The 14,925-nt window shown below is 42.5% G+C and overlaps 1 protein-coding gene across 1 annotated transcript in view; it reads right to left on the bottom strand.

The window, feature by feature from the left end:
* The window catches only part of LOC144681117 (vesicular inhibitory amino acid transporter), a 48,867-nt gene extending 34,743 nt beyond the window's left edge, over positions 1 to 14,124 (bottom strand). Inside the window, exon 1 of the mRNA XM_078542847.1 lies at positions 13,831 to 14,124. Coding sequence (XP_078398973.1) covers positions 13,831 to 14,124 — 294 coding nt within the window. The remainder of the gene's footprint in view (positions 1 to 13,830) is intronic.
* Positions 14,125 to 14,925: the final 801 nt, after the last annotated feature.

The raw sequence follows: 14,925 nt of genomic DNA, 5'->3' as shown, positions 1-14,925 counted from the left end.
GTCAACAGAACACAGAAAGAAAGAAAAGAAGACCATGTCCCAGAGAACTCGGAAGCAGGAATCCTTGGAACCGATTCTCGATGTATATTTATTGCCATTGTTGAGTCTGTATGTCTTTGTGATACTTAATGAATTCTCTGACTTGAATAATGAATGCGAGTCCGCATCTTGAAGGGCAGAATTGGTCAAGAACCGAGTGAGAAGGGTTGGGCTATTCTCTGTCGCACATAGGTTATCATATCCAGATTCTTTCTCTCCATGATATCTTACAAAGAAATGTGATTTCTCAAACATATTGTGAAAGTTATGAATATTATTGTTCTGTAATGTCTCAGGAGAGTTCTGAACCTGCAAGAGTTTTCGTGAAATAACCTGTAAGTTAACTAATTAGTCTATGTAAAGGATACCTAGAATACAAATTTACTGTGAAACAAAAGCAACTCTTCAGTATGCATAGTTGAAAAAAGTTATAACAATAATTAATTTACATATTTTAACAAGGTTTGTTAAAAATATTAGAACTGTCAAAACTGTACATAAAGGTTAATTTAAATTGTTTATTTGGAATTCTGATTAATTTCTCGTATAATTGCTACAGTTATATAACAAAACGAACATTGTTATCCATTGATTTGAGATAGCCAATCGTTTATTGGGCTATTATTGACAACTTTCAAAAAAAACACATGATTCTTAATGGCGGTTTCAAGGTTTTGTTTATTAAAAGCGTAGTAAATTTTATTGAATTGCACTGTATAAAATTGATATTCCTTTTGTAACACTGGACCAGATTGTTTAGCAATGGTGTGATTGTGAATTAGATTATAAATGAAGATTCTTTATGTCAATATGCTCCTCTGTATTTTCCAGCATTTGGAGTTATAATATGTTTGATGGAATCCATGGTTTCAAAGCTTGTGTGTTTTGAGACAGACCCTAAATGAAAAGGGAAACTGTAAAATGAAACTGACCCTTCCAGTTTCTAAGACAGAAACTGAGATTGGAAATCAAATTTTCTGGGGAGACTGAAACTGGTCGAAACCATATAAAAGGACACAGAGCCATCAAAGATCAGATGATGGTTTCAATGATGCAGTGCAGGCTGAAGAAAATGGAGGTTAGGTCCAGAAGCTGAAAATAGGCAAATATACAGTTGTGCAGCTGTTTCTGTTACTTGAAGAAAACATTGGCAGATCTATGGCACCCAGGCCATTATAAGCAGAGTTGAGTAGGTTCTACAGATGTGGCCTGGGCACTGCTGTCAGCCAGGGAATCAGGCTAAATCCTAGAATAGGAGTTGAAATTCTTAATGAGGAAAGCAGAGTTTTGAATGACTTTCTGACTGAGATTGATGACATATATGCTGTATGCAATTTGTAAGAACTGCCATTTAATGTGTAATTTACAATTCATAATTGACCACAATTTGCATGTTAATTCATGTTTAACATACATTGATTCTGGGTTTTAGATTGTAGGTGGTTACCCTTTTTTATTCATTCATGGGATGTGAGTGACACTGGCTAGGCCAGCATTTATTGCCCATCCCTAATTGTTCAGAGGGCATTTAAGAGTCAACCACATTGCCAGGCCAGGTAAGGATGGCAGATTTCCTTCCCTAAAGGACGTTAGAACAAGATGGGTTTTTACAACAATCATTAGACTTTTAATTCCAGATTTTTATTGAATTCAAATTCCAGCATCTTCCGTGGCGGAATTCCCAGAGCGTTACCCTGGGTCTCTGGATTACTAGCCCAGTGACAATATCACTACACCATCACTTCACCTCAAGATAGTATTTAGTTTTTGCTTTATTTGACTCTTGTATACTAAAAATTCTTTTGGTTTAAACTGTGGAATCTTGTGGCATCATTCCTTCAGTAAATAACTGGGATTTCAGATTTCTTCTTGTGAAAAAAAAATGTTACGGTCTCGCCTAAGCTCCTAACATATGGCATTGTGTAAAACACACTGCTGACAAGCCATCGGAGCACTCAATTTTAACTCTAAATTCAGTGACATGAATTATGCTGAAAATTCATTGTTTTCAGTTGGGGCAGAGCTATGAAAATTAGTTGCTGACTTTTATTGACATGGGTTAATAGCAAAGTGGTGTAAAAGTCTCACAAAAATACGGAGCGCTGTAGGTGATGGAGTAAGTCACCTAGACCATTTTCTTTCTTTTGCACTGTTTAAGGGCCCCATGAAATAGATAAGCCATTATTATATTGAATTCCATAGAATATACTGCACAGAAAGAGGTCATTTGGCCCAACCAGCCCATGCCTCCTTTATGCTCCACTTGAGCCTCCTCCCATCCTTCATCAACTATCAGCGTAACCATCTATTTTCTTCTCCCACATATGCTGTCCATGTTGTTCAACTCAACCACTCCCTGTGATGGTGAGTTCCACATTCTCACCACTCTCAGAGAAAATAAGTTCCTTCTGAATTCTTTATTTGAATGCTTGGTGACTGTCTTCTATTGATGCCCAATGGTTTTGCTCTTGCTCACAAGTGAAAATGCACTCTTTGGCAGGGATTTTTAAATGGATCAAGACTGGGATCAGAGGTGGGATTATGCGTAATTTGGCACTGCTGGCCCATCCTGGTTTTCAGCCACAGTCTTGATCCCGAGCCATCTTAAATGACGGCAATTCAGGGTCGGATTGGCTGCCTGCCGGGAAGCACCGGCGAGCCAATTAAGGCCAATTATTGTAAATTGTGTGGCCTCATAAAGGCCCCATTCCCATGCTGACTGGAATTTCCAGTTTTTCAATGCGGACAGTTCAAATTGGCTTGAGCCATGTCTAGGCCAACATAATGGGTTCAGAGCAGAAGGGTGGGAGGCATGAAACATCAAGCGAGGGACAACCCACCCTGCCCCCCAACCACCCCACCATGGCTTCTGGGCTATACTGGTGACTGCTGGCCATCACCTGGAGGGATTGCTCATCCAGGAATATGGCCAGACAGCTGTGGCTTTTTAAAAAAGAAAAATTAACGCACCTGTCATTCTCCTCACAGTCTCCCTGTTCAGATCGGCTTCTCCTACGTTGGCTGGTGGGGCTGCCAATCACTGAGTGCTGGAGGATCCCCCATTGCCCTCCAGGATTGGGAGCCTGCCCACCATTACTGATTGGATGGCAAGTTCACTCCCTGATCTTTAATTGGCTGGAGCATTGAAGATTGTGGTGATGTGCCTAAATCATGCTGTGTGGGGTCAGGACCCAGGACTAGCCCCCATTTCCAGTTCTTGACTCCCGCTTGAAAATCCAACCCTTCATGTCCACTCATGAAAAACTAATTAAAGACCTCCATGAAGCCATTTCTCAGCCCTTTTCAAGAGATAAGAGACCCAGCTTGAACATCCTTTCCTAATAGGTTTAACCTCACAGTTCTGGTCTCATCCTTGAAAACCATTATTTCATCTTCTACAATACCTCCATATCCTTTTTATAATACGTAACCAGTACTGCACACAAGTGTGGTCTTACCAAGATTCAATACAAATTTAGCAACAACTTCTCTACTTTTCAATTCTATCCCTTTAGAAATAAACCTTAGTGTTTGGTTTGCTTTTTTATGGCCTTAATCTGCATCACGACTTTTAATGATTTGTATGTTTGTACTCGGAGATCCCTTTGCTTCTCAACCCCATTTAGATTTCTATATTCCAAGTACGATGTGACATCCTTACTTTCCTTACCAAAATACAATGGCTTGGGCATTCTGAGCAGTGACAATGTTGAGCGGATTGCAGCTGTACTCGAAAATTCTCCCGATCTGACGCTGTTGCACATTTCTTCAACGGTCTTCCGATTGCAGCTTTCACAAATGCAAAGCGCAGCATCCCACAGGGAACTTCGTCAGAGCAGAGTAGAGTCGGGGGATGACAGGACATGCCCCCTTTTATAGAACTAGCTGCCGTAAGATAGATTTAAAAGTCCAGTCTTTGAATATTAGTGAATGGATGAGTGAATGGGTGAGTGGGTGAATGGGTAGGTGAGTATGTGGGTGAGTGGGTAGGTGCGTCAATGGGTAGGTGAATATGTGGGTAGGTGCATATGTGTGTAGGTGTGTAAGTGGGTAGCATAGGTAGGGTGGGTCGGTTGGGTGAGTGAGTAGGTGGGCAAGTAAGTAGGTGGGCAAGCGGGTAGGTCAGTAGGTCGGTCGGTAGGTGGGTGAGGTGGATAGGTAGGAAGGTGCGTAGGTGGATAGGTGGGTAAGGTAGTAGGTGGGTGAGTGGGTAGTCCGGTCGGGGGGTTAGTTGGGTTGGGTCGGTGAGGGGGGGTGCGCTAGTCGTGTGGTCGGGAGGGGTAGTCAGGTCGGAGAGATAGCCAAGTATGGTCTGGGGTATAGCTGAGTCGGGGACGGAGTTGGATGGTTGGGGGGTCTTTGGGACAGGTTCGATGCAGTCAGGTTGTGTCAGCGGAGGGGTTGTCATGGGGGTCAAGGAGGTAATCGGGTCAGGTCGGGGGGTGTAGTCGGGTGATGGGGTGTGGTCGTGAGGTCGGGTCGGGGGTAGTTGGGTGGTGGGGGGGGTAATCGGGTGTCAAGGGGTGATTGAGAGTTGTTTGTGGAGTTACTGAGATGTTACACTAGGTTTTAATCTGTCTAACATTTCCTGGGAAACTGTTCAGTGGCAAGGCGGGGTGGCAGGGAATACGGTCCCCATAAAATTCACCCCTGTATTACTATTGTCTATGACCTCTGTTACCTCCTCAAGGAATTCAGTGAGGTTGATCAAGCAAAGTTTTCCGTTTTGAAATCCATGCCAACTGTTAATTTTTTGATTTCTAGATGTTTTTCGATTTTCTTCATTCATAGAGGTTTTATTATCTTCCCTACCTCCAATGTTAAACTGGTTGATCTATGGTTTCTTTGGCATGTCCAATCTTCTTTCTTAAATATATAAATTACAGTGCTGCATGTGTCCATGAAAATCTTGGCCACCATTTCATACATTCTCACCATTTCATACATTCTAACTGCTAGTTAAAGGCAGCCTAGAGCAAACTTTTTATATAAATTCCTCATTCTGTGCAGTTCAACTCTACATGGAGCATAATTACTTGTTACCAGTTATATATTAAGAGCATCTTGTGAGGATTACCTCAATCAGGATGTCCCAGGGTCAAAATCCTAGAATTCCTTCCCTAACAGCACTGTGGGTGTACCTACACATCATGGACCGCAGCAGCTCAAGAAGGCAGCTCACCACCACCTTCTCAAGGCAATTAGAGATGGGCAATAAATGCTGGCCTAGCCAGTGATGCCCACATCCCATGAACAAATGAAAAAGAATCATGTTGGGCCTGCTGAACATATAGCATTTATGTGATCAGAACAGTACAATCTACATACAGGTTGAAGTCCAAATTACTAATAATTGGGACTTGCATGGCATGGCATCAAAAAAGTGAAATTTGTACTAACTGCCTTAATTACTGATAATCTCATAGTACAAAAACTGTAATGACGCTCTCAGTTACAAACAATAATGGCTAGAAACAATGGGTAGAATAAATCAGTAGGGGAACACAAGCCAACCAGTGCCAGCTGCCTGCAGTCATTTATTGCTCTGAGGAGCATTAATTGGCTGGAGGTGGGGCCTCTAACCCTCACTTGGGAGGAAGTCCTGCCTCAGGGGCCTGCTGGCCAATCTGATTGACCAGCAATTCTGTAGTCCCAGTAGTGCCACCAGGAGCAGTGGCCACTGCTGGGACTGCAAGCCAACCCATCATTCTAAGTGCCAGAGCCCACAGGAACGGGTAGGTGCAGGGTCTCATTGTGGGGGTGGGAGGGGAGGCACAGTGGTGAGGGGAAGGGGGCTGGGTTCTTGATGGAGAGGCAAGGTGGGGTGGAGGACCCAGGGGGGACAGATTATGGGGTGGGTGCCCCAGCCTGAAAAGGGGGCCAGTGATGGAGGTGCCCCCATTTCCCATTCAAGACACAAGGTAATCTGCTGGGCTTCCCCCGCACCCCCTCCCTGTCCCTGAACTCCTCCCTCTGGCTGAAAAATTGTGGTCAGACCAGAAGCGGCCCTTAAGTGGCCAATAATTGCCCAATAAGTCAAAGATAAATTAATAACAAAAGTTTGAACAAACACTTCTAGTTCTGAAAAGGTAACTGCAGGATATAGACCTTTGACAAAGTTAAAGATTGTTACAAATATTAAGTTTATAAGATTGTTATGTCTCTTTAATTTAACATAAAATGGAGGAATGAAAGTGGTCATGTGACTTGCTCTGAATTTTGTCCGGCAACAATCCTGGGTGGTTTGGTTGATAAAAGTTAAAGAGGGGCACAGGTTGATTTACTGGGAAGAAGGTGCCAGGTGTTCACACCTGGAGACAAGGCAAGGGTAGTTTTGCTGACTGTGGGTAGACTGTCTCCAAGTGTCACAGGGAGGTGTTAGGAATTTCAGGCTTTATAAACAGTTATAGTTAAAACTGTCTATTTACATCCAAGATAGAATGGAGTTATGGGTCTAGAATATACCTAATTCACATTTCTACTTGGATACAAGGCGCATATGATTCATATTGCCATGGAGATGGGCTTTGGGAATGGAAAATTACATAGCAACCATTGTAGCATCGGGTTACAGTGTTTCTAAGACATCTCTGAAACTTACAGACACAAGTCAGTCTGCAACCATCCGAGAAGCAGAGAGCAGGAGATAGAGGCAGCCAGTCCTGCATTCGCAGCAGAGAAAATCTTGAATGTGTTGTTCACCATGCAGAACAAGGGTGGGAGTTCATGCTCAAATTAAAGAGATCAAGTTTGTGAGGATTTAAAGAAGGCTGGAAGATTTGCCTAGCTTGGGCTAGAGGGAAGGAATCTTCAGTGTAACCCTCACAGTGGAAGTCCTTTCTGGGATTAGAAGTTATTTGGCTGGGGAAAGGGAAAATGAAGCAAATCATCAGGAGCTGAGAATAATTTTAGACTGGTTTCTAGAGAATGAAGTATCCATTTAAGGGACAATGTCATGTATAACCACAACAGGAGATTTTCGATTCTGCAAATCGTTTAACCGGGACTTTCCTGTCTGTCATTTAGAATATAAGTAGCCTACTGAATCATGTTTAGGCATTATTGCTTTTAGTTTGTTTGTTACAGTAAAAGTCTTAAAACTTAAAATCATGTTGTATGATCCTTATAGTCAGTCACTGGAAATTCAAATACCACCTCTGATGAATTTGGCGTGGGTCCTCTGGAGAGCCGAGGCCTTGGGGACTCCGGCTTGCTTTGGCTGTCCTCCTGGGGGCCAGCTGCTCCCTCTGCAGTGACAGAGGACATGTTTGAAGGGGTCACAGGCAAAGGTGACTTGGAAGGAGAGGACAGCCTCTGAGATTCCTGAGTGGATGATCTGGCTGCTGCTCCTCCTCTCTTCAGGTGTCCGAGGGCCTTGGCCTGATTCCTCCAGAGGAAGAAGTACTTAGGGGGATATCGAGGTGTCCCATTTCCCTCTTGTGTGCCACTGCAGGAACTCATCCATGGCTACCGTGATGGAATGCAGGTCTGTGCGCACCTCCATGTTCTGCTGGACCAGGGTGTCCAGGTCCTCCGCCATCCTTCCCATGGGGACTGCCATACGTGCATATGTGGGTACCACTTCATCAGAGAGCAGACAGGCGCACTCTTCCGACTCATGAGCCACTCTGTTAAGGGCTTCCAACAACTCTGCATGATGTTTCACCACCTTCTGCTGAATCTCTGCGATGAGTTGGAAGGCTGAATCCAGAGGCTCGTTATCTGTCTTGGACCTCACAGACACCTCTTCCCCAGCAGTCCTCCAAGGGCTGGCAAGATCGGCTGACCCAGCCACCTCCTGCTGCAGACATGTGTCCGTGCAGTGATTGTGAACCCAAGCCTGCTCAAGATCTAGTTCCCACTAAGAGGTTGTGTCTCTGCGCAGGTGAAGGGTGTGGGTAAGTGCTGTGATGGGTCTTTCAGGCTGCTTATTTCCAGCTTTTCAATGGAGGAGGTGACCTCTTAGCTGCAGGTGAGGACTTGGATGGAGCTGAGGGACTGGCTGGCCGAGGGTGTCGGTCGCTTGGCAGTACTCCCTGTGAACCAAGGTAGAGATTAGCGCAAGGTAGCAGAGTCAAAAGCAGGAGAGAGAGCACTCACATTTGTATTGAGAGAGGGATAATGTGGTGCAGGATCCTCACTTGGGTGTTCGCTGCTGACCTCACGGTTGCCCCAGGCCTGGTCCACATCCTCACCAAATAAATGTCTATCATAAAGATGCTCAAGTTTCCCTGAGATAAAGTGGGTTGAGATTTTTGACAGGTAGTCAAAAAATACAGCTACCCAAGATATAACCAACAGCAGGGGATGCAGGAGGAATGGAAAGCAGCTCTACAAATGGAGGTTCATCACTCTGATACCTGAGAAGGCTAGTACCACCTTCTCAGAGCAACCAGTTCATCTATGCCAGCTCATTAGGATAAAGTTAAATAAATTTCTCGAAATGTTGCTAATTGTATGCATCATTTATTCCTAGTCATAAATTAATGGTAAACCTCACATGTTTCCTAGACAAATTTAGGTGAAGAGTTAAAGATTTGTCTGGTATATTTGATGAATATTCTTCTCAGTTACTAATCCCAATATTCTTACAAAGTGTTTTCTGTCAGTTACTGAAGGACCAGTTGTTTGGAAGTCAACAGCCCATTATGTCCTGATGTTCAGGCACACAGGTTGCAAAATACAATTGCATGGCACCTATATTTTGGGCACTACGGGTGCTGTTTTGACTCCAAAGTGTCGTCAGTGCCACGTGTGTACATGTCTGTTGTGAGCTGCGCCAGCTAGCATGGGTGCTGGGAGTGTGTACTGGAATTATGCAGACTAGCCATGATGTCAGCATGTAATGCTGATTTAATTTTAGCAGTGCCATTTTCAACCGCTGTGCTCCAGCTAACATCCTTTCTGAATCCATCACAGCTTAACATATGCTCAGCAGCAGAAAGGACTTCCCCACACCCCCCATGTCATTTAAAGGGATTATCAACCACTTTTAGATTTAATTGCTGTGAATGTGAGGTATGAGTCATATTTGTTGGAGATTGTTGGGAAGTGAGTGATGGGGGTGTGGAAAACTGAGCAGTGGTGCATTTGGTGGAATATGGCACTTGAAGGTAAATTCACTGGTCTTGACTACTTCTATGAGATTGTTGAATTTCTTACGGCGCTGCATCAGGTCCTAGGGACTACACTCCTGGCATTGACCGTGATGGCTATTTGCTTCATTGTGTGTATGTCTGGAGGGCCTCCTGGATGACCGTCTGTACAGAATCTCTCATCCAGTCAGCTTCTTGCTCCAAGGCCTCTAGTGATGTGCTGGAGAACCTTGAAGCCTGATGTCTGCCCTGTTGCACCATAGGCGGTGTTCTTGCAAGTCAGCCTTCCCCAGCCACTTCCAGCACCTCCTCCCAGCAAAACAGCCTGACTTTAAGAAATGCAGGTTAATTGGAACTCATGCTAACCTCTCTCAATTTTGTACTCTCTGGTCAGGTGTGCAACCACTCAATAGCCCGTTTAGCACAGGTAACGCACTGCAATCATGAAGATGAGCAGGCAGTGCAAGGTTTGCATGCTTCCTGCATCAGAAGTGATTGGCGCCGGTTAATTTCATATCATGATCCCTGTTCCTGGTTGGACCTTATCGAATTTCTTTGCCATAGAGTCATGGACCGAGAAAGCTGCTGAGTGATACATCAGGGTTAACAATATGCACTTTGATATGAAGTTTCTATTTATGCTCAATGACATGCAATGATTGCCTTATTTTAATTCATCATTGATCTCCCATGATCAATTCTGGTAGACGAAGGTCTTGTTTCACTTTTGCTATGCTAGCAAAGAGAAAGAAATATGTGCTTGAAACGTATTTTTTCTTCAGAATTTCTTTGGAAAGAGTCTAAAATTTCTCCTATCATCAGTCTCACTGATTGATCTGTCAAAATGATACTTTTCATGTGTGGTTGAGTAGGCTGCCAGGCTCTGCCATATACTGACACAAGGAAAAGCTATTTGAGGTTTCTTACTTATTAACTGATATTTGCTTCAATTTCAGGTTTAAACATTTAACCTAATGGTTTTGCATATATGTGCTCAAAATAGAATGATACCATACATTATAGATTTTCCCCTTTTTGACTGGGAGAAGTTGAGATTTTATGAATTTTATTCAACTCCAACCAACCATTTATAGTTAATGGTCTGGAAATTGCTGCCAATAGAAAGCATTGGGCTGAAGGCAGTTGATGGAAGGGGGCAAGGTGTCAGGAGTATGGTGCAGCGCTTACAACCCCAACAAAATTGCTGCAAGATAAAAAAATCAAATGAGAATGCTTATGTGTTCAAATCAACAGAGGGGCTAATTAAGAGGCCTGATTGATTTGTTCTCAGTTTGCAGGTTTCTGGCTATGACAGGCATTCCATTCATGCCTCTTGTAAAACCGGAATTGGCACAGATATAACAGCCAGTGTAGGAATGGGCTGTCTGTGAAATCAAGTGACATGTATAGGGGCTAAATTTTACCAATTCTAAAGTGACAGGATTGGAGAAGCCAGTATATTGGAGGGGGAATATGTCGGAATTACATTTTTTTCCCCAAATTTTTTGGAGGCAGCATGGCAGCAGGGTTAGTAGTGCAGGCAGTGGCAGCAGGCAGCAATTATGCCCCTAAAGCTTCAGCAACATAATCCGAAACCATGTCATGCTCCACACAACAACACCCAACTCTACATTACTATCACCTCAGTTTCTTTCTCCACTGTCTCTCATGCTGCTTATCCAATACCCTGCATTGGATGAGCAGACACTTCCTACGAATAAATATTGGGAAGATTGAAGCCATCATTGTCACTCCCTGTGTCAAAGTCTGTTCATTAGCCACTGACTTCATCTGCTTCCCTTGCCAACAACTGAGGGTAAACTAGGCCATTTGCAAACTTTGTGTCATATCTGATCCTGAGATGAGACTCCTACCCCTTATCTGCTCCATCACCAAGTCTTTCTACTTCCTCATCACATGTCTCTGTCCCTTGCCTCAGCACATTTGCTGCTTAAACCCTCATCCATTGCTTTGCGACCTCTAGACTCAATTATTCAAATTATATCATGGTTAGCATCCCACCTTGTACCATCCGAAAACTTGAGCTGATCCAAATCTCTGTTGCTCAAATCCTAACTTGAATCAAGTGCCATTCACCCATCACCTCAGTCCTCGCTGACCTACATTGGCTCCTACTTTGGTAGTGCCTCAATTTTAAATATCCCCAGCTCATTTTCAAATCCCTCCAAGTCCTTTCTAATTTCATTCAGCTCTAAGACCTTCCAAAATCACTACACGCCTTAAATTCTGGCCCCTTTCACATCCCCAAATTTCATGGGTCCTTCGTATCCAGCCATTTCTGCAGCTTTCTAGGGCCTAAGCCCTGGAATTCCATCCCTAAACATCTCTGCTTTTTTATCTCTTTCTATCCTCCTTTAAAATACCACTTAAAATCTATCTCTTTGGCCAAGCTTTTGGTCACCAGTCCTAATATCCCCTTACGTGGCATGGTGTCAATATTTTTGTCAATTCTGCTGTGATGTGCCTTGAGACATTCTACTATGTTAAAAATGCTGTATAAATGCAATTGTTGTTCTTGTGGAGATCACAAATTCAGCAGGACCAGTGACTTCATCACTTTTGCCACTGATCGATGATAACAATGAGAGAGCAATGGAATTCTGCAGAACTGTTGTTTTTTCCAGATTTTAAAGAGTCAGGAACTATACTCATATTGCTAGTTAAATCCCCATGCATAAAGCTATGTTCTTTATCTGTGTCCTCCGAGTCAGAAGGTTGTGGGTTCAAATCCCACTACAAGAGATCCCAGGACCTCGGCTGAATACTTGGCAGTACCACCTAATCAAAGGAAAGTACACCTGGAAACGACATATTCCTAGTAAATATAAACATCAAAATAAACAAAATGTATGCTATGCAATACAGTGGAAATTGGTATGGGGCCTGAAAAGGACAAATTGTGTTGTTCCCTATATAGCAGTGGCAGCCACCAGGCAACTTACATTTTCTCCCTGATAGTTCATAGAAATGCCCAGGAGATCTATATCATGGGAATTTAGACGTATGCACTGCCAGGACAGTGCACATGAGTCAACCATATCTGAGACTGTAATGGTTGATTGGTGTTGGCTACCTGCTCCTATAGCTGGTACATCAGGCATCTTTTGGGTAAGGGGACCACGCATGTGCCTGCCATTCTTCTTCTTCTTCTAGAAGGGGTTGTAGTTCCTTATCAATGAAGATGACTTTTCAAAGTCACAAGCTTATGAAGCATTTAATCTACCTCATGTGGTCCCAAACACTTCACAGCCAATGAATTTCATCTTGGGGTGTAACTGTGTTGTAAACATGGCAGTTAATTTACACACAGCAGGATCCCACAATAGAAATGAGATAAATGACCGGATAATCTGTTTTTGTGATACTGGTTAAGCTGCTCACTTTTTATAGGGACGGCAATCGGCTATTCATACTCTCATGTCTATTCCACCATTCAGTTAGATTAAATGACTGATGTACACCTCAGTTTCACGAATCCACCTTTGTTCCAGATCCCTTGATACCATTAGCTAACAAAAATCAATCCATCTCAGTCTTGAAAATTTCAATTAAATTGCCCAGTATCCACAGCCTACTGGGGAGTAAGATCTAAATTTCCATATTATTTTGAAGGAAGTGCTTCTTGATTTCATTCCTAAGTAGCCTTAGCTATACGTTTTAAATCACACCCTCTTATTTGGGATTCCCCATCAGAGGAAATAGTTTTTATCTATCTATCCGATTGAACCCCTGTATCAAATTACACGTCTCAATTAGAACATCCATCGTCTTTCTATGCACACGGAAATGCAAGCAACATTATTGCAATTTTCCCTCATAATTTAACCTTTTAAGCTCTGGTATCATTCTGCTGAATCTATGCTTTACTTTGCTATCAACTTACTCACTTGTATCGCGTTAGAATCTCCTCGGTTTTGTGCACCAAAGACTGAAAGCGGCCGTGATAAATAAAACCCTGCAGGACCACATTCTCCCCGAAACTTTTAGCAACTCACAGTTTGCCGTCCAACAAGTTTGTTGGTAACGGCATTTGAAACTGTCCAGCTACGGTACCTGTTAAAGAAATACTGACCAAAATATTTAGATATTTTGAAATAAAAACGGAATCTGTAAAAGCATAGCAGGTGGGTCCGAGATAGAACTGAAGAATATGAAGAATGTCCTCGAGATTTTGGTTGAGCAGAGGATGTGAAGCCTGGTGCCATCCAAACTTCATCCGCCATTCTCTTCTTTTATAACAACTTTTCTGTAGTTTTTGTTTTTCTTAATTCCGCTTATCTTTATTTGCTGACTACAGAATTGTTGAATTTACAGGTTTAATTACACCCCCAAAAATGTAAAATACAAAATTGACCCAATGTGAGGCATACTATTTCGCCTGCAGATGATGCGGGCCAGCTCCCTCTCAGTCTCAAATATTGCGATTTATCAATTTATCAATTACTTTAAGGACGATTTTTGAAAGGTCCATCGACCTCCAACACTGGAGACAAATCTTTATGATAGGTTTGATAATTCTCGCTTTTGGTTATCTTTTCGAACATTTTATGTAGTAGGTTATTTGACCTATGAATTTTAAATTATATTGACCAGTATTTTCATGGTGCGGTTGTTGAAAAACGTGGTGGTGCACTCATGGTTAATACATTAATAGAGTGGAGTTTGGATAACTTGCCTGGATGGCGTTGGTAACGTTCCAGCCGGCTTCCCATGTGGTGATGTGAGGAGTGTGGCGGGGTCCAGCATCTGGTTGGTCAGTTTCCAGGCGCTGCACCCGATTGTCAGCTTCACTCGGGGGTCCCCGTTCTAGCACTCTCCCTTGAAAGATTTCGCTATGATCCGTTTCCAGTTCCTCCAGCTGTGCAAAATTTAGGTTTTCTTCGTCCACTCGAAAGCTATAAGAGTGCTTTTTGAGCAAGTGAGTTATCACGCGTTGGAAATTGATCACAATCTTGGAAGTGGAAGACATTCAGTCCTTTTTTAAAAAATGAGACGTAACGAAATAATATTAGCTCTATCTGAGGAGAAGAAGCTTCAAAGGCGTTTAAGGTCGCCTCCTCCAAAAAAAAGTATAAATAAACAAAAAAAAAACCCAGCGAGATACTTGCCCTTTGATATAAATTGTAAAATAAAACCGACTCTGTCTAATTTAGTCCTCAATTTGTAGAACTACCAATAGAACTAGAGAAGTAAGGTGAAGGGAAACTAAACAATCTCTACCACCAGACTGCTCCAGAATCTATGAATGAGACACAATCAGTGAGGCTCACAGCTCTCAAATAGAAATTTGAAATTATAATTTTTAGTATATCCATAACAGAGGCTAAAATATTTTCATACAATAGTTTTGGAGCACCGCGTGCCTAATATATGAATTTATGAATCCATCCTACATCAATCATCTGTGTCAAACCAAGTGAGGTGGTGTTGAAGCCAAACCTTCCTTCCATATTATTGTGGCCATACAACAGTGTTGTTTTCGTTTTAAATGTGACAGTAACTCTTTAATTACATTGTTCCTTCTCCTATTTGATTTGTGTAATGATTCTGTGATCATACCAGCTTCCTGATGTCTCCTTCCTAGTTGCTTGATTTTTAGGCCATTCTACTACTAATCAATGTTCCAGGGATGAGCCAATATTATAACTGCTTGTGTTGTGATAAATTCTTCACCTTAAGGTTGTAGTTAAATTACTAGGGCTGAATGCACATTCTTAGAAATCTGGTGAAAGTTTGTATTTTTCAAAATGATTCACCAAATGTTAGACAG

Source organism: Cetorhinus maximus, chromosome 5 (genome assembly GCF_964194155.1).
Source record: "Cetorhinus maximus chromosome 5, sCetMax3.hap1.1, whole genome shotgun sequence".
Lineage (NCBI taxonomy): Eukaryota > Metazoa > Chordata > Chondrichthyes > Lamniformes > Cetorhinidae > Cetorhinus > Cetorhinus maximus.
Note: the sequence above shows the minus strand (reverse complement) of the source record. Positions and strands in the feature narration are given on the sequence as shown.